Below are 20,688 nucleotides of genomic sequence, written 5' to 3' on the forward strand. Positions count from 1 at the left end.
TGAGGAGGAGGCTGGCGCCTGCTGATCACGAATCCCAAGAAAGGCTCCAGGCTCAGCAGCTCCATCAAGACTCGAATTCCCTGCAGAGAAGGGGGGTGAGGGTGGGGGTCGCAGGAGAGGCTCTGCTGGGAGCGGAGCCCCTTGGGGGGAGCTTTAATCAGGCTCGAAGTCGGGGCTCCACACCCTAGGAGGGGCGCTAGGACCCAGGCACCGTCCGGCCTTGGACGTGCCTGTGCCTTGGGAGTGAAGGCTCCAAGAGGTTCAGGCTAGCGGCCAGAGTCCGTCTGATCGACAGACCTTCACGTGGTCGCCAGACCTGGGTGCAGGGTGCGGCAGCCCTGTGCCCTCTGTGCCGGGCTGCGGCGTGGGGCAAGGGCACCACCAGGGCGCCCAACAGCCGCCCGCTGCTGGCATGGACCATCCTCGCTGCGGGCCAAGCGCCCGCCAGGTGAGCGTCCCGCGCGGGGTCTGCACGTCCAAGGGCCGCCCCATTCCACCTGGGCACCCAGGCGCTCGGGGCGAGCTGCGTTAGGCGCGCGCGCGGGAGGCACAGGCAGAACCCTAGAGCTGTCCCTGGGCCCCCTTCAGGCACCCCCGCTGTGGGAAGGGTTCTTTTTTTTTCTTTTTTTTTTTTTCTGTTTCCCACTAGTCTCCAGGTGTCCAGGTGCCCAACCCCCTTCTTCCTTCCTAGGAGGGAAGCACCTCGAGTCTCTGGTGTAACCACCAGGCTTAAACTTACGAATAGTAACAGTCGCCCACCGCCAGCTGCCCCTGGCTGTAGGCGCTGCACTGCTGTCGCGCGCTCTCCCGGGCTATGGCGAGGTCGGGCCAGCCCCACGGGCTTCTGTTGTGCCCGAGTTCCCACGCTCTCTGCGCGCTGCTGTGCCCCCGCTTTCCTCTCCGAGCTTCCTGTGGCAGCATACCTGCCCCCCTTCCGGGAAGCTAATCCCCAAGAGCCCCAGACCCCAGCGAGGAGCGGGGTGCTCTGGCGTGTGAAGCTTCCGCGCCCTCCCTGAAGCGCCCTGGACGCAGGGATCCCGGAACCCACTTGGACCTGCGCGCAGCTCCTGAGACAGACAGACCTAGCGTGAGGTTCAAACTACCCGCCTCATGTCGGGAAGATGGAACATGGGCACAAAGAAGGGACTCATGCCGTGGGTCGCCGGCAAGGGCCAACGACAACGGTCTCAGGCTCAGGGAGGGGCGCTGTGTCCAAGGGGACAATGTCACCTGAAGTGCACTTAGTTACCTGGATCAAGTAGACGCGATCCCCTGGGCCATTGCAGGAGGTGAGGCGTGCACCAGCCTTTCAAAGGCTTGACTGGGGGTCCTCAGCCTTCAATAGGCTTCTCTGTATACCCTCTAGATTAGCCATGCCCATCCATTCTGCTTCCAGTTCCATCTGACACCAGTTTCCTGGCGCCAGGTTGCCAACCACAGAAAAAAGGTCGCTGACAAGTAGCTATGGACGGACTGCGAGTTGCTAGGGCTGCAAGACCACCACAGTGCGGCAGTGGGTGTCTATGTGCCCCTGCAGCCTCTGCAGGCCACTACCAGGTCAGGGCGCTGGAGGGCGTGCCTGCTCTGGCAGTTTCTGATGCTGGTGTCAGAACCTGAAGTTAAACACGTAGTGCTGATCTAGAAGAGAGACTTCCTCTAAATCTTGTGTTGGGAGACAGTCAAGAAAAACATTTACACAGGGCCCGTGGGGGGTAGGTAAGGGGCAGAGGACTCTCCCTCTCTAGGATTTTATAATCTGTGGGCTGGCACTGTAAGTTCTGCTTGACTGCCCCTGCGACCTTGAAGAGCTATTTTAACTTAGCTCCGTTTTCCAAGAAGCAAAAAACGTAAGAATGATAATTCGCCAGCAGTGGAAAGAGCATGCATTAGGAAGCCAGTTCTGGCCCTAATGATACCACTGACCAGCTGTGCAACTTTGGGCAAGCCACACAACCTGTCTGGGCCTCAGCTGCCACAGAAAGGCGTTGCTTCTGGGGTCCACTGTGGCAGTGAATTGCCAAGCTTGGAAAGTCTGTGCATGCTTAGTAGTTCTTTGTAGTCTAGATTGTACTGGTCCCACAGAGCATCCATGGACTGAAAAGACACTGGATCAGAACCGTGGGTGATCTGAATTTTAATACCAACCTGTTTATGGAGCTCCCCAAATCTTTCAGGCTTAACGTCTGTGGATATAAGCCTGGCTGGTTTAGTTAATACTAAGAATACACAGTGAAGGACCTCAAATAGAAAGTCCTATTTAAGTTAGGGTGTGATTGCATAAACCTTCTTCCTCGGCATTTGAAAGACCCTTTCCTGAACCACCTTGTTAAACAAATGAGTAGAGGAGAAGCCCCAAGTTGATCCCTCTGTCAAAGAGGGCTGAGTGTGCAGCAAATATTGTGGAAGTTATACCTGATAAAGAATTTATTTACATGTGAATGACTCCATTAATATTAACTTCTCTGAAAAGCAGCTTATCAGTTTGGTAATGAAATAATAAAATCATCTTTAAAATCTACATTAAATATTGGAATGCTTAATATTGCTAGAATTGATTGACCTTTTATTTAATTTCAGGAAGGGAAATAAGCAGGGTGATTTATTATGTTTCTTCCTAGATAATTTGTTTAAAGAGATTTTTTTTTTTAAAGCAGAAATAAACACAACACAAACTACAAGCAAACTTTTTTTTTCTGGTCCCAGAGATGAATATCATCTTCATTACCATAATGATGAATATCTATTAAGCACTTCCTATGTGCCAAGCATTTTTCTACCCAGTTTTTGTAGCTATTCTCATGTTATCCTATTAGTACCTTCTGAAGGAAGTACTATTATTTTTTTCAGTTTTACAGATGAGGGAACTGAAGCCTCTTGCCTGAGTTTACACAGCTGGTAGGTGGTAGGACCAGCTCCTTGGCCTTATTTACAATGATGGAAGCAATATGCAAGAGGGGGGAGAAAGGGAGGCGGAAATGTGCCTACTAAGGGTCAGTGCATGGAGGTTAATAAGTCTTTTACGAGTGGTAATTTTCCTTTTCTAATTTATCCTTTCTTGCTTTTATCAATATGACTTGGTTATCTTTTCGTGTGAGCAAAGAGATCGACCTCTTCCTTTTTAACACTTGAGTTGAGTGCAGACGGACGAACCATAGATTATTTAACCAATTTCCTGTGGATGAGCATTTGGAATATTTCTAAATCTTCACAATCACATATATAGTGCTAGCTTAGTGAATATTCTTACTTATATATTTGTGTATGCCTGTTCTCCGATATTCCTGGTGGGTAGAATTGCCATGTGAAAGAGCATGGTTACTATTTGATATGTTCTTTTTAATAGATATTGCCAACTTGCCTTCACAAAAAGAAATGTAATTTCTGGTTTGTGCTCCAGTTCTTCTGGTAACATATTTTTGGGCTTTTGGTAAATCAGTGAATCTGAATGAGTCTCAGATGTATCGTCTGTAAACCAGGGGTGGTAGGACTTATTGTCAATGTCTTTTGTGGAAATATGTACAACTAGAAGTTGAGCAAATGAAATTTTCCATATTTGACTATTTTTTAACCTACAAAACCAGAAAATTAATGTGCGTTCACCTAATGGCACATGAACTTCTGAAATACCTGTTTTTGGTACTCTGGCTTTTCTGAGCTAGATTTGTGTGTGAGATAAGGCTAGGCTGCAGTTACAAATTAACATCTGAAGCCTCAGTTGCTTAAAAAGTGTTTACTTCTCATTCACATTATATGTCCAAAGCAGGTGAGCAGAATTCCCAGCTCCACACAATTATGTAAGGGGCCAGACTGACAGGCGCTCTGCCATCTTGTAACTGCAGCGATTTTCAACCTTTTTCATCTCATGGCACACATAAGCTAATAACTAAAATTCTGCTGCACACCAAAAAATACATTTTTTCCTATCTGATAAAAAATGGGTATAATTTTGACTCATTCACACTGGACAGTTATGGCTGTGTTGGCTGTTATCATCTTTTTATTTGACAATCTAAGGGAAAAGAGGTCAGTGCCCCTGATTACATAGTCAGGTATTGCTTGTTTTAAAAATTCTTGTGGCATTCTGGTTGAAAATCGCTGGTCTAGAACATGTAGTTTCCATGGTCCCATGCAGGGGAGGAGAGAGACTATGGAAATTCACACCTCCTCTTCAGTGCCTCAGTCCAGGAATGAAGCATATTTCTTTTAGTTGCAGTCCTTTGGTCACCATTAGTTACATGGACCTCACTCCAATGCATGGAAAGTTGGAAATGTTGTTTCCTGTGTCTAGCAAGAGGAAATGGCATGGTGAATCATAGCGTTGCGCATGAGTTTGCTAGGGCTGCCATGACAAAGCACCACATAGTGGGAGGCTCATACAACAGAAATTGACTTCCTCCCAGTTCTGGAGGCTGTAAGTCCACAATCAAGTTGTTGGCAGAGTTGGTTTCTTCTCAGAGCCTCTCTCCTTGGCTGGTAGGTGGCCACCGTAGGGGAGGAAAAATAATTTTCCCTCCACTCTTCTAGGTTCTTGGCTGAGACCCCCTCCCCCACCCCCACCCCCATTTAATAAAAGACAGATTAAAAGAAGAAAAACTTTTAAAATGACGCATGGGAGCCCCATAAGACTCAGAAGATACAAGACTCAAAAGGCAGCCAGACAATTGAGGCTTATATACTTACTATCCTGAGCTAAGGAAAGAAATAGGATCTGGGGCATCAAGCATGAAAGGTGAGAAGAGCAAATGTTTGGTGAACAAAGGTTGCCCTGCCATGCAGATAAGTCTCTCAGATGAGTAAGTGATTTCTGGCAATAGCTCTCTTCCTGGTACAGGCCCCTTTCTAATGCAACTTTTCCTTGCAAAAGGGCAACTTCTACTCTCTTTTCAGAGCTCCTCCTCTGTGCAGTTGCTGAAAAAATGATCAGCTCAAAATAATCCTTAAGCCAAAGAGGAATATTTTGGGGTGGCGCATTCTGCTACCCTTCCCTGTCTTCTCTCTGCATCTTCACATGGTCTTCCCTCTGTCTGTGTCCTAACCTCTTCCTCTAAAGGCACCAGTCATACTGGAATAGGACCCACTCTAATAACCTTATTTAATATTAATCACCAACTTTAGGCCCTATCTCCAAATACAGTTACATCCTGAAGTATCAGGGGCTAGGACTTCAATCTGTGAATTTGGGGGGTGGGGCACAATTCAGCACATAACACATTGTCTCTGTCAGATCGCACTGAGGTTTAGTCACCTTGTCTTTATTTGAGGAGACCAATTTGCTTCTGATGCCACATTATGGAGTCTTCTCCCTCTTCACATCACATCCCCCCGTGGATTAACAAAGGTGTTATTTTCTGAGTTCCCTGGTTGTTGTTTAAAGGGGCACAATGTTGCTACTTACATCAAGTAACGGCGTTGAATCTAACGTGAGACACGGTGACTGTAGGTGAGAGGTGGTGAGCATGGTGGTTAAGAGCATGAACTCTGAAGCAGATCTCCTGGGTTCTAATTCCAGCTCCACCGTTTACCAGTGTCAATTTAAGACCACCCAAACATGTAGAGAATTTTAATGAGTTTATTTGAGCCAAACTGACGACATATGCTGGAGAGCAAGATCTCAAATGCTCCAAAGAATAACAGTTTGCGTTTTCTTTTACGCATTTGTAATTAAGGAAGATTCCATGGAGATGGGGGAAAGCAAGGTGGAGATTGGATTGCAGGATAGTGAACAAGATTATGGGCTCTCTTGCGGATGGTTACGGTTTATTTCAAAGGTGTGTTAACCTAGATGCACAGAAACAATGGACAGGGCTTACTCAAAGCATAGATAAAGATAGATAAAGCTGTTATTAAAAGGTTATATGTCTAGGGCATGACTATCCCCCATGACCTGCCCAGTTAGGAGTTTATGATCAGATCACCTGTGAGGTTACTTTTCATGGAATCTCTTTTTTCATCCACATCAGCAGTGTTTCCTCATATGGGAAGAGTAATACCTCACAGGGTTATTGTCATAATTAAATGAGATAAAGGAGGTAGAGTGCTTGGTATACACTAGGGTATGAAAATCGGTGGCTGTTATTACTTGCAATTTCAGAAGCTCCTGGCACCCTTCAGGCCCAATGTGATTGCCCCAGACCATGCCCCAAGGGCACAGACAACCCAGGGACTTTGCTACTCAAGCTGCCAGAGCCTCCAGTGCATGCCTGAGAGGCATGTGTGCCTGATGGGATAGTCCTTGCATGACCACTTTGAAAGTCCAACAGCTCACATCCAGTAAAGTCATAGGTTCACAATTAGATTCGAGAGCGGAAAACAAGCACAAGACTGTTCCCTTAAATAGCCCCTTAATATTATCATCCACACTTCAGTTGAAGCAAATAGGGTTGGCAGTTAAAATGATTTGTAAAAGCAGCATTTCTGTTTTTTTCTGAGATGTACCCTTTCCCCTTGTAATGACCCTGGAATTGGGACATGTTCCACAGTCCATGGCACCTGAGAGTTAGGCCTGGAAACTGTTCCTATTAACCTGTCTGGGAAGATGACCGCAGACTGACCTTCTCACAGCATCTTTCCTTGGAAACATAGGAGTTAAGATACGTGTGGATTGCTCAATACCTGTGGTGGATTATCTGTCTTATTGTGAAACTCCTATTGTGCAGATTCCTATGACTGCACCTGGACTGGGAGAGCTTGGAGTTGTCATGTGGCCTTGGGCCTGCAGGACTGGAGCAGTATAGAGGCCAGTAGGAAACCAAGACAGTAGCTTCCCTGGGATAGGTGAACCATATACCTCATCCCCAGCAACTGTCCATCCTCCATGTGGTGGAGGGAAGCGAAGACTGCATTGTGGGTAGTTGCAGGGCCTCCCTATGAGTCAGCAGAGACTGTGCATACTTTATTCCTGCCCTTTTTCTTACCATAAAGCTGAGTGAAGTGCTAGATTAAAGCCAAGTGTGTCTTGTGACTTGATAGCCAGTCTGAATTCATGACCACGGCTGCTGGTGGGGCAGCATCTTATCGATCTGTCTTGGCCAGGCAGTGGTTGCGATGCACTTGTCATTGCCAAGGAATGCGTCCACTCAGTTTTAGGCTTTAATCTTTTCAACAGATTTGACATTTCAATCAACGTAGGTGCATTGTTGCTAGTATGTGTTGAGTTTAATTGCTGGTTAAGATGACTTCAAAAGGTTCCACTGTGATTTGGCTTTGAAACAAAACATTTTTTTACACGGTTATACAGATATTGATAAAGCAAATATTTGTCATTGGAGGAATGATGCAATTTCAGTTTTGTTTTATCCTTTTGAAAAGTAGCAGCCAAGTGCTTTCAATAAAGAAAAGGTACCCACCAGTACATAAAGCTAGATTCATGTTTTGTGATTTAGATATGTGCAAAAGGATTACCTATCACAAGTCAAATAATTAAACCAAAGGCAAGAGGAATGACCTAATTCCTCAGTATATATGAAAAAAATCAAAGCTGTGAGAGGCTAGTGGGACCAATTCTTGTGTCTTTAAAAATATATGTGTGTGTGTGTGTGTGTGTGTATTTATTTATTTTTTATTGATTTTTAGGGAGACAGGAAGGGAGTGGGATAGAGAGAGAGAAACATCAATGGGCTGCCTCCTGCACATCGCCTACTGGGGATCAAGCCCACAACTGTGCATATGCCCTGACTGGTGACCTCTTAGTATATTGGTTGATGCTCAACCACTGAGCCACACTAGCCAGGCCAATTCTTGGATCATAAGTATAGGACTGTCATTAGGCCATTATATCATAGTTTAATGAGCAGCACTTTTTTCTTACTAGTACATAAAGTGATGGTGTCTTAGATTTGATGACATACGGCAAAAGTTTTGAAGAAGGGAATGGAACCCAGGTGTCCTGTCTCTCAAGCAGTCCATTTTCCCCTGGCGACACCAAGGTACACTTCCTCTGACCTGGGTATTGTCAGACCCCAGCTTCCATAATGGTGACGTAGGTCACTTGCTTGACCCAGAGATTGCACACCTCCGTAGGAGTGAGGAGGCCAGGAAGCAAAACTTAGGAGGCCCTTAAGTTAAGTGCAGGGCCAGCATCCGAGAGTAAGTGCCTCCTTACATCTTGTGGCCTAGCTGCCTTGCTTGCCGTACGCTAGTCCCTTACCCTAGTTGATCATTGAGTTTTCAAAAATTTTCCTAGATGACTAAGAAAATTAAACTGAGATACAAATGGGTGAAAAAGCAATCGTGTAGCACACATGGCCAGCCAATATTTTTCACTGTAAATATTACTCCTGAGAGAGATCTAGGGAGAGCATTACTGAGAAAATGGTTGGGACATTGCTGGGAAAGTGACCTAATAAATGTGTTAATACTGCATGAGTTCTTTACCTTGTACATATGTGCAATTAGCCATGGCTTATTAAATAATAGGAAAAATGATTTCTCTAAGTTTTTAGGATCTGTTTTCTAGTTCCATTTAGTTCTGTTTTTCTTTTTTTTTTTTTTAAATATATTTTATTGATTTTTTACAGAGAGGAAGGGAGAGAGATAGAGAGTTAGAAACATCGATGAGAGAGAAACATCGATCAGCTGCCTCCTGCACATCTCCTACTGGGGATGTGCCCGCAACCCAGGTACATGCCCTTGACCGGAATCGAACCTGGGACCTTTCAGTCCGCAGGCCGACGCTCTATCCACTGAGCCAAACCGGTTTTGGCTGTTTTTCTTTTTTAAAGAAAATTCTCAAGACCTTCTTCCTTGCAATGAAATGGAATTTAAAGAGGAAAATTAAATACTTCAGGTAGCTTTCATCAAATTTCCTCTGTTTTGAAAACTGCACAACAGATTCTTTAGAAGGTTGAGGAGTTCTAGATCCTGCCCTAGCAAGATTGAGATAAATAATATTGACAAAGGGTTTACTAGGAGCCTCTTTGTCAAACAGCCCATCCAACAGCATTTCTGCCTGAAGCACATAATTTTTTTAATACACATTTTCAGGTGTTGAAGAGCAAGAACTTGGGTTTATCCCAGATTAGCATTTTCTGAGGGACAGCAGCCACTGAAGTATTTTCGCCGTCTGTCTTTTATTGAGCAGGCTTTTCCTTTAAGAGAGGGCATTTCAGATCTTTTGACATGGCATGCACCGGAGTTCTCAACAAGCTGTCACTCATGTTGTGGGAATACATTCTGTCAGAAAGGCCACAGCTCACCCAGATCCCGTGGCTGCAGGGATTGCACAAGAGGAATGGAAGCGGGAAGGTGGGAGAAGATAGTGAAAGAAGTAGAGGGGAGGGCTGCTTGGAGGAAGAAGAGTGTGCTGTGCCCCAGCCCTTTTGCATCGCAGCATGTAGAGGACAATGACAGTGCTGTCTGGAACAGGGGAGTCAGGGGACAGGCTCTGTGTGCACTCCACCTTGCATGGATGGCCCGAGGGCTGAGAGAATCAATATCATGTTGTGCTGTCACAGTTTGGTCAGCATATTGGAGTGGAAAATGTGGCCTTTAGAGGAGGGAGGGAGAGGACTGCTGAGTTGTCCATCCTCACCTGCCTCAAACACCCAGATGGCCTCTTGCCTTGACTCAGGTGTAGCTGGCCTTCCTGTTTTTTCCAAAGCCCTGCCTTTAGGGGCATATGCTTGGTCTGCAGGACTTGTCTCTGTCCACGCAAGATCTGGAGGTCAGACTGGAGCAGTGGAGGAGGGTGCAGGCAACTGAGGATGGTCACTTCTTCCCTCTGCCTTATCATCTGTAGAAGGAGCAGGCTTCTATTGTTCATACAACAAGTAATTATTGAGCATCCAGTGTGTGTCAGACAAAGTTTCTCACCTCTTGGGGTTTACTTTCTGGTGTGGAGAGAGATGCTAAAGAATGAAAGAGAAAGTCAGATGGTGGTATGTGCCCCAGAGGAGATAAAGCAGGAAAGAACTCCCAAGATGGCATGAAAAAATTTTGCTTTATTAAGAGTAGTCAGAGAAGGCCTCCCTGGAAAAGTAACATTTGAGCTGAGGCCTGAAGGAAGTGGCTAGTGAGCCAGGTGGATAGTTGGGAAGCACATTCCAAGCAAGAGGAATAGCAGATGCAAAGGCCTTCAAGGTGTGCGTCTGAATGTTCAAAGTACAGCAAGGTGACCAGGGTGGCATGAAAGTGAGAGCAAGGGCAGGGCAATAGGAGCTGAGATCAGAGAGGTCATGGAGGGCCAGGCTGCAGAGGACCTTGCATGCTGTAAAGATACACCATTAAAGTTTGTAATTTGTGAGTTTTGACAGAATTTGTCATATAATATGTCCATATAATCATTACCACAATCTAAATATAAAACAGTTCTATCATCCTGTCCCTTGTGATCCTTCCCAGTCCATTCTCAACCTTTACCATAAATTTCAAGTAGCCACTGATCTGTTTATTCTGGTAGACTAGATTTATCTTTCTCTGGAGTTTCATATCAATGAAATCATAAATGTAGCCTTTTGTGTTTGTCTTCTTTCACCTTGTGTAATGATTTTGACATTTGTCCATGTTGCCATGTGTATCAGTCGTTTATCACATTTTATCATTGAGTAGTATTCCATATTATGAATGTGCTATAATTCATTTATTCACCTGGTAATGAAAATATGCATTGTTTCCAGTTTTTGACTATTATTTTTAAAGCTATTGTGGACAAGCCTTTTGGGCATATGTTTTCATTTCTCTTGGGCGAATGCTTCGAAGTGAAACTTCATGGTTATCTGGTAAGTATCTATATATCTATCTATCTATCTATCTATCTATCTATCTATCTATCTATCTATCTCTATCTATCATCTATGCCTAAGCAATCACTCGACCGTTCAACCAGTAGCTATGACATGCACTGACCACCAGGGGGCAGACCCTCAACCCACAGGCATAGAAACATGGAACAGACTGATGAATCTCAGAGGGAAAGGGGGCAGGAGGAGATTAACCAAAGATCTGATATGCATACTCGATGCCTGATGCACGGATTGGTGCACTGGTGGGGTCCCTCGGCCTGGCCTGCGAGGATCATGCTGAAACTAGCAGTCCGACATCCTCGGAGGGGTCCCAGATTGTGAGAGGGTGCAGGCCAGGCCGAGGGACCCCACCGGTGCACAAATCCATGCACCAGGCCTCTAGTTGTTTAATAAAACACTCAGACTCTTTTCCAAAAGTGATTATACCAATTTACATTCCCATCAGCAATGTATGAGCATTCCAGTCACTCTACATCCTTATTATCACTTGGTATTGTCAGTCTTTTACATTTAAGCCATTTTAATAGATGTATAGTGATATCACATTGTGGTTTTACTTGCATCTCACTGATGACTAATGATGCTGAGCATTTTTTCCACATGCTTACTAGCCATTTTAATGTCTTATATTGTGAAGTGTATTCCAAATGTTTTGTTCAATTTTTAATTGAGTTATTTGCCTTCTGATTATTTATTATAAGAATTTTTAATGTATTCTTTATTTGTTATTGATTTCAGACAGAGGAAGGGAGAGAGAGAAACATCAATGTGAGAGAGAAATATCAATCAGTTGCCTCCCACACACACCCTAGTCGGGAATTGAACCTGTAACCTGGGTATGTGCCCTGACCTGGAATCAAACCCGCAAACTTTTTGGTCTCCTGGATGACGATGCTCAACCAACTGAGCAGCCTGGTCAGGGCTTTATATATTCTTGATACCAGTCTTTAAATATATATTTCTTCTAGTCTTTGACTTGCCTTTTAATTTTCTTAAAGTTATCTTTAAAAGAGCAGTCTTTTACAATTTTGATGAATTTCCGTTTATCTTCTTTTTACGGTCTATGCATTTTATATTCTTTCTAAGAAATCTTTGCCTACTTCAATTTTTAAAGATTTTCTCCTGTGTTTACTTCTAGAAATCTTTTAATTTTAGCTTCTTTAGTTCTGTGATCGAGGTCATATTTGTGTATGGTGTAAGGTAAGGGTTGCCGGTTATTTGTTTTGTTTTTGCATGTGGCTATCTGGTCATTTTAGCACAGTTGTTTAAAAAATTATACTTTCTCCATTTAATTATTGTGGCACTTTCATTGTGAATCAATTTCTCCTAAAAACACGAGTTTATATATAGACACTCTCCTGTTCCATTGATTTATTTGCCTGTCTTATGCCAGTACCACTCTGTCTTGATTACTATAGCTTTATATTAAATTTAAAACTCAAGTATTGTTTATTTTCCAATTTTGTTCTTTTTTTCAAAAGAACATTTGGCTATTTTAGATCCTTTACATATCTACACAAATTTTAGAAATTACTTTGCCAATTTCTACAAAACTGAAGCCCTGCTATGGTTTGGTTGGAATTGTATTGCGTCTATAAATCAATGGAGGGAGATTGACATATCAGCAATATTGAGTTTTCTAATACAAGGACATTTAATATATTTATATCTATTAAATTAGGAATTCCTAATTTCTCTTAGTAGTGTGTTGTAGCTTTCCGTGTGGAGATCTAGGGAGAAATTTTTATGCTTTTTAATAGAATTGTAAATAATATTTTAAATTTCAATTTTCAATTGCTCATTGTTAGTATATAGTATACAATTAATTTTTGTTCACTGATCTGTATGTTGTAATTTTGCTAAGTTCACATGTTTTAGCAGCTTTTTTGGTAATCTTTAGGATTTTCTATGTGTACAATTGTGTTTTCTGTGAATAAATGCAGTTCTACTTCTTCCTTTTCAATCTGAGTATGTGTTATTTCTTTTTCCTCCTTTATTGTAGTGGTTAGAGACTCCAATATAGTCTTGGTGATAATGTACATCTGTGCCTTGTTCCTGATCTTGGAGAAAAGCAATCTTTCACTTTTAAGTTTGGTGCTTCCTGTAAGTTTTTCATAGATGCTTTTTATCACATTGAAAAAGTTCCTTTCCATAACTGATTGAGAGTTCTTGTCATGAATAGGTAGCAAGTTTGTCAAGTGTTTTTCACCAATCTGTTGATATGATAGTATCTTTTTTCCACCTTATTCTGTTAAAGTGGTGAACTTGATTGATTTTTTTTTATTGTGGTAAATACACATAGCATTAAGCTCACCATTATAACCATTTTAAAGTACACAATTCAATAGTATTAACTATGTTTACAATGTTGTGCAACCACCACTACTGTGTAGTTCCAAAACATTTTTATCACTTGAAAAGGAAATCCCATGCCCATTAGGCAATCACTCCTATTCACCCCTTCCCTTGGCCCCTGGCAACCATTAATCTGCTTTCTGTCTCTGGATTTGCCTGTTCTGGATATTTTTTATAATAAAACCATTGTTTGTGTTATTTGTGTTTGGCTTATTTCACTTAGCATAATGCTTTCAAGGTTCATCTACATTGGATCTCGTATCAATACTTTTTTATGGCTGAATAATCGTGTAGTTTACCACATTTTGCTTATTCATTCATCTGTTAATAACCATTTGGGTTATTTCAACCTTTTGGCTCTTGTGAATACTGCTGCTTTGAACACTCATGTAAAAGTTTTTGAACATCTTTTATTAATTCTTTTGGGGATATCCTATCTAATAGAGAGGGAATATGCAAATTGACTATAACTCCATAACAAAGATGGCGGCACCCACAGCCAATAAGGAGGGAATATGCAAATTGAGGGTCACTCTGTGACAAAGATGGTGGCAGCAGGGCCGGGACACTTGAGTTTGTCGCCATGGCGACAACACAGGCGTTTCACCCCGTCCCGCCCAGCAGAGGGCCTGTGGTTTCTAATGAGAAGTTTGTCATTCTTAGCTTTGTTCCTCTGTATTTATTATGTCCTTTTTCTCTGGATCCTTTTAAGATTTTCTTTTTTAAGCTTTAAAGGTACATCTGGCGTCTTCTTTTTATAAACATTCTTTAACCTTATTATGAAGGCATGACCCACTGGGTTCTCTACTGAGTGCCCAGAGTGGTCAGTAAGGACCCTCTGCTCTGGCTGGTGAGAACTTGGATGGCTCCCAGTTTATCCGAGCTCTGTGAATTGTTCAGCTTACAGCTTTCCAGACACTTTCTTCCTGATCTGTGGAATTTCACCCTGATCATGCATATTTTGGTATCTAGCAAACTTTCAAGTGCCCCTAATGTTCCTTGTTTATACAGCTTCCTCTTTCTGAAACTCTGCCCATAAATTCCAGCCACATAAGCCTGTCCAAACTCTGATTTCTGTTACCTCCAGTCAGCCATACCACTGGATTCTGCCTGGGGTTCCTTCCCTACTCCAAGGTGTGGACTGTGCCTCGAGGGTGAAAGCTGAGGTACTGTATACCTCATGTTTCCCTTCTCTAAGGGATGACAGTCCTGAGTGCCTATTGTGTGATGTCTGAAGATATTTGTTCCATGTTTTATCTGGGTTTTTTTTTTAGCTATTAATGGCAGGAGTGTAAAATTGGTCCCTGTTTCATCATCATAGCCAGAAATACGTCCATGCAACAAGTATTTATTTATGATCCTACACAAACGGTTGCCATCTTATTGTTGACACTATAGTAATGTTGTTGACACTATTACAGATGTCCCCATTTTCCTCCCTTTTCCCCCTCCACCCAGCTCCCACCACCTCCACCCCAGGCCTTCAGCACATCTATTTGAAGATGTACTCTGAGATGTTTTGTGTTCTTTTTCCTCATTCTTCTTCCATACTTAAAAAAGTGAACTAGTATGGATATTGCAAAGTAACTTGGAAGAGCTTCATTACATTGTTTATGTTTATTATTGCAGAATTGTCTGTTTCCATGGTGGTTTCTATGCATAATCTCATTTCCCACACACCCACTCCAAATGGGGCTCTTGTGACTTTTTGATACAGTATATAGGCTCCAAAATGACTCTCAGACCTTCCCCACAAGTAATTTCTAAGCCCCTCATAACTGGAGTTCTAAGAGTGGCCATACAAGTCTTCCTTCTTGAGGATATAGCATATCTAACCCATTAGTATATATGTTTTATATTCACTTGTGTATACAGGACAAACAATATATTAAAAGTACAATTAATGTGGAAATTTATGCTATCTGAATTATAGTGAACTATGAGTTTCTTACAGAACTTTCTGAAATTTAGTGCTTAAAATGCCTTATAAATGTATAGATGTCGAAGCTGGGCTACATCATTCACAAAAGTGTTAAGAGAAGGAAAATCTTAAATCCTGGCTTGATTCCCTAATTTAACAATAGGAGATTATTCTCACACTACTTTTATCCTAACATGCCATTTTCATTTCTAAACTCTAGGGATTTTTTTCTTTTGGATTTTTTTTATTGTTGATATTATTACAGATGTCCTTGTTTTCCTCCCCTTTGCCCCCCCTCTGTCGAGTAAGACTCCCTCCACGTTCTGCGTGGAGTAGGGTTCGGTATCTGAAAGAGGAGCCGCACAACAAATGAGAGAAAAAGACACGAGATAATTTTGCAATATTGGGGGACCAGGCGGCAAGTCCCAAAGGACTTCCTCCGTGCTCAGGCCTCACCAAGCTTTTATTGATCTGGGATGCACCCATAGCATAGCCCTTAGGCAGGTGACCCCCTAGTAACAAGCAGACTAGCCCATCAGCAAGGATTTACATAATAATAAATGGGGGAGTAGTTTCAGCTACCACTGTCTGGACAAATAGAGGTGGCGCCTAGCTCTGACCTTTGCTAGGGCTTCAAAGACACCCAGCCTTGGGGGGGGGGGGGGGTTCTCTGTCTATGCTTATCAGATAGTGAAGGCAATAAACAGTTTCCCACACCCCTCCACCCAGTCCCCATAACCCCCAACCCAGGCCTTCACCACATTATTGTCTGTATCTGTGGGTTATGCATATATGCATATAAGTTCTTTGGTTAATCTTTTCCAGTCTTCCCCACATCCCTTCCCTCTGAGATCTGTCAGTCTGTTCCATGTAACCATGCCTCTGGTCCTGTTTTGTTCATCAACTTATTTTGTTTATTAGATTCCACATATAAGTGAGGTCATGTGGTATGTGTCTTTCTATGGCTGATTTCACTTAGCATAATAATCTCCAGGTCCACCAATGCTGTGGCAAAGGGTAAGAGTTCCTTCTTTTTTTTTTTTTTTATAGATGTGTAGTATTCTATTGTGTAAAATGTACCACATCCTTTTTATCCACTCATCTACTGATGGCACTTGGGCTGTTTCCAGATCTTGGCAATTGTAAATAATGATGCTATGAACATAAGGATGCATATATTCTTTCTGATTGGTGTTTCAGGATTTTTAGGATATATTCCTAGAAGTGGGATCACTGGGTCAGATGACAATCCATCTTTAATTTATGAGGAAGGGAGTTTTCTTTTTCTTTTAAAGCTGATGTTTATGTTGGTAGTTTAAAAAACTCCCCCATTAAGAAGAATCTGAATCTTATCTTTTAGATCTCAGTGAGAAATGCCTTAGCCACATATAGGTTTTTAAGGGCTATGTAGAATTTTTATAACTAGCAGCCTGGTGCACGAATTTGTGCACCAGTGGGGTCCCTCAGCCTAGTGCACAATCGGGCTGGGGAGGAACGCAGGAGGTTGGCCAGCCGGGGAGGAACCGAGGGAGGGCACCTGAGCGTGTACCTCCAGTCTCCCTCAGTCCCGATTGGCCGGACCCCAGCAGCAAGCTAACCTACCTGTCGGAGCTTCTGCCCCCTGGTGGTCAGTGCACATCACAGCGAGCAGTTGAGTGGCCTTAGCACATAATTATAGCATATTGCACTTTAATTGGTTGAACAGCCGACCTGACAACCAGACACTTAGCATATTAGGCTTTTGTTATATAGGATAAGTGATGACTTTGTGCTCAGCAGAAAGCAAGTAATTCCTTAGCTGTGCTTGGTGGGAAATTCAGGTTAACAGTAAACAGAGAGAAAGATTTTATATTCAAAGGGTAAAAGAAGAGAAGCATACAGACATACATAATACGCACAGAGATTTTATACAGGGATAAAACACGGAAAGCCACCTCCTCAATGGTAGCCCTTATTATTATTGTTATTCAGCCAGTGTCCTGAAAATAATTTTATTTGCTTTATGTACTTACACTGACTTGAATTCACATAGTTTTCCTCCTCCCAATCTTCAGGACACTGCTTTCTAGAACTTTATTTATTGTTCCTAAAAGTTAGTTGATGTTTACATTTCTAGGCTTGAATACTATATATTAAGAAAAAGAAAAAAATCAATTACTCTACTGTACATCTATATAGTTCTGCTGTGTGCATTTGAACACTGTTTACTTCTATAACCCCCTCCCCCACCCCCTACCCCCCACCTTCTCATGTTTCAGAAAGGGCAAGACTGTTTTTTATTTTTATCTGAGGATATGTTTTTTTCATTGATTCCAGAGAGAGGAAAGGAGTGTGGGGGGTGGGGTGGGGAGATAGAGATAGATAGATAGATAGATAGATAGATAGATAGATAGATAGATAGATAGAGAAACATTGATGTTAGAGAGAAACATCGATTGGTTGCCTCCCATACATATCCCAACTGAGGTTCGAACCCACAACCTGGGTATGTGCCCTGACTGGGAATAGAACCTGAGACCCTTCAGTGCACGGGATGACACTAATCAACTGAGCGACACCCGGCCAGGGCAGGGCAAGATTCTTGAAAACTTGTCCTTAGAAGTCCCTGCGTTAGAGGGACAGCCCTAAAATCCACAACTTTACAATTCCTATAAATTGCCAGACGATAGTGATTTGTGACATTTCTTTGTACAATGAAACACTGAGGTTTAAGCACAAATTATATTATGCTTTAGAAAAGAAAGCATCACAGGTGAAGGTTTTGTTTTTTTAGTCATTGTTTTTGTTTTGCAATATCTTACTTTGTGTATAGCAGTGGTTTTCAAAGTATGAGCTGAGATCAGTAGCATCAGTTTCTTTTGGAAACTAGTTTGAAGTGCAAATTCTCAGACCCTGAAATATTTTTTTTTAGCAAATCTGATGTATGCTAAAGTTTGACAGCTGCTGGTATGGAGTTCCCTGGAAAGTATCCTATATCTAACTTAATTTATTACAAAGCCACATCATATGAGGGATGAAGAAGCAATTAGTCATGCCCCCAGCTACTGTTGCCTCGGAGACGTTTCATGGTGTAACACGGGGAGTGTCATGCTGCTGAGCGAATGTCAAACTTGGAGAAGGAAGAAACTTTCTGCTAGAAGCCTTCTAGAACACTTCCTTTCACAGCTCCAGTAGCCAGAGGCAGAGGATTAAGACATCAAAACCACAGAAGGTGCTAATGCAGGGCCCTTGGGCTTAACTGCAGCCTGTAGGCACCTTTAACTAGTTAAGAAGTAAAATTTCAAGGCTCAAAAGCCGTCCTTGAAATAGAAGTACCAAAAGACAGAATTTAGCAATCTGGACATGAAGCAAGAAACTCATACTCCTGTGTAGACCATACTGTAGAGAAACCCAAGGAAGTCTTGGCGAATAGACTGTTTCCTTAGCCACACTGGAAAAGGGGGCCATGCACTTCTTAGTGTGGGGGGTCTGGAAGCTGACATAGGGCCCCTCTTGCAGTGTTGGTCATGTGGCCTTTTCTCCTGCGCGGGCCTGGAGAGAGAGAGGGAGAGAGCTCTGGTGTATCTTCCTCTTCTTAATAAGAAAACCAGTCCTACTGGATTTAGACCTCACTCTTATGACCTCATTTAACATAAATTTCCTCCTTAAAGGCCCTCTTTTCAAATACATTCACATTGGGATTTGGGGCTTCAACATATGAACTTATGAGCGGGACACGATTCAGTCCATAACAGCCCTTATTATCCAATTCCAGGATTATTATAGCTCTTTTTAAAAATATATATATTTTATTGATTTTTTACAGAGAGGAAGGGAGAGAGATAGAGAGTTAGAAACATCAATGAGAGAGAAACATCGTTCAGCTGCCTCCTACTGGGGATGTGCCTGCAACCAAGGTACATGCCCTTGACTGGCATCGAACCCGGGACCTTTCAGTCCGCAGGCTGATGCTCTATCCACTGAGCCAAACTGGTCAGGGCTTATTATAGCTCTTTACTGATCTTCATTCCTGACTCCTTTCACCAGTCCTTTTTGAATATGAAACTAGACTTATCTCAGTAAAACAGCACTTGTAAAGCACAGTCTTATTGAAAATCTTCAGTGATTCCCAATGACTAGAATTTCACCAAACACCCCAGTCTGGCATTTGGTTGGGTCCCTGGTCAGAGTCTACCTTGTCAGCCAAAATAATGCTATTTTCTTCCCCCATACCACACACCTTTTGAATAATCTATTTCAGTGTCCTTCGACCATTCCATGTATGTTCCCAACTCGAGGTCTTCCCTCCCATTATTCTCTCCAGATTATCCTCTTTTTCACTTATTCAAACACCGCCTTTTTTCCCAAGTGCCATACCCCATCTCCTCCGTGACATCTTCTGCATCACTTCCACTTACACCCACAGTGATCTTTCTTTCTGGGCTTGGGTTATGTTTTTATAGTAAGTGTTAACACACTTCCATTGTGTATATCTGTGTCCCTGATGGAGCTGCCGGAGAGCCAGTACTGAGGATCTTACTTTTCTGTGTCCTCACAGTGCCTGGCATAGTGGTAGGTATTCAAACAATGTTCTAATTGTGTGGATGAGTGGATAGAGGTAGAGAAAGAATGATATTCCTTTGATAATGTTTTCTGAGAATCTTAGCTTTCATCTCCTGAGAAAATGTCCATAACCCTATCCAACTCTCTTTCTATCACATCAACCTATTTTAGATCCCCATATAACCTTCACCACTACCTGAGAATATTATTGTTTGTTCTTCCAACCCTCCATAATAAATATTCTCTATTCCATCAACATAAGAGACTGTTTATGTCTTATTCCCCAGTGCTTAGTTAGTATCTGACACACAGTTACCACTCAGTAAATATTTGCTGAACAAATGAATGAATGGATGATTTTGGCATCGTGTAGTGTAATGAAATCTTTTGGAGTGGAAGGTATGCCTAACAAAGTGCGCATACAAGCAGAAGAGGGCCTGCTTAGAAATCTGAACCTTTTTCTTATTACCCATCAGGCATTTAGGAAATGTCATACTAATTCAGAAATGAATATACTTTGCTTTACATAGTGTATATCTTAAGTCAAATAGGTGTGAATTAATAATTTGTACCCTGACTTAGACTACCGAAAACCTCAAAGTGCTTATTGATAAACAAGAGTATTTATGCAGTCATGTAGTCTACTATTTTTTTTTAAAGCCAATGTTTAAACATTGGACAAACACAAATTTATTTTGTAAGGCAGTGGGTTTGTTTTCTAAATCTAGATTTTTCACATGGGAAGTTTTCTTTTTTAAAATATATATATTTTATTGATTTCAGAGAGGAAGGGAAAAGGAGAGAGAGATAGAAACATCAATGATGAGAGAGAATCATTGATCAGCTGCCTCCTGCATGCCCACAGCTGGGGATCGAGCCCACAACCATGGGCCCTGACGGGGAATGGAACTGTGATCTCCTGGTTCATAAGTCAGTTGATGCTCAACCACTGAGCTATGCCGGCCAGGCATGGGGAGTTTTCTTAAGGTGGTAGAACGACAGTAACTTCCACTACATATAGAAGAAGTTTCAGGGTCCTCCACCTTCTGTCTTCTTTCTTCCTCCTTTAATTCTGCCAGTGACTTGCCTGAGGTTCTACAGCTCTAAAAGGCAGCGCCATGGTTCAGATTC

The 20,688-nt window shown here is 42.5% G+C and overlaps 1 protein-coding gene across 1 annotated transcript in view; it reads left to right on the top strand.

Moving 5' to 3' along the window:
- Positions 1–313: 313 nt before the first annotated feature.
- Positions 314–20,688, top strand: part of PDE8B (phosphodiesterase 8B) — a 205,955-nt gene continuing 185,580 nt past the window's right edge. The window contains exon 1 of the mRNA XM_036308860.1: positions 314–448. Within this exon, the coding sequence (XP_036164753.1) occupies positions 413–448 (36 nt within the window). The 5' untranslated portion in view covers positions 314–412. The remainder of the gene's footprint in view (positions 449–20,688) is intronic.

This window comes from Myotis myotis, unplaced genomic scaffold (genome assembly GCF_014108235.1).
Source record: "Myotis myotis isolate mMyoMyo1 unplaced genomic scaffold, mMyoMyo1.p scaffold_m19_p_5, whole genome shotgun sequence".
NCBI lineage: Eukaryota > Metazoa > Chordata > Mammalia > Chiroptera > Vespertilionidae > Myotis > Myotis myotis.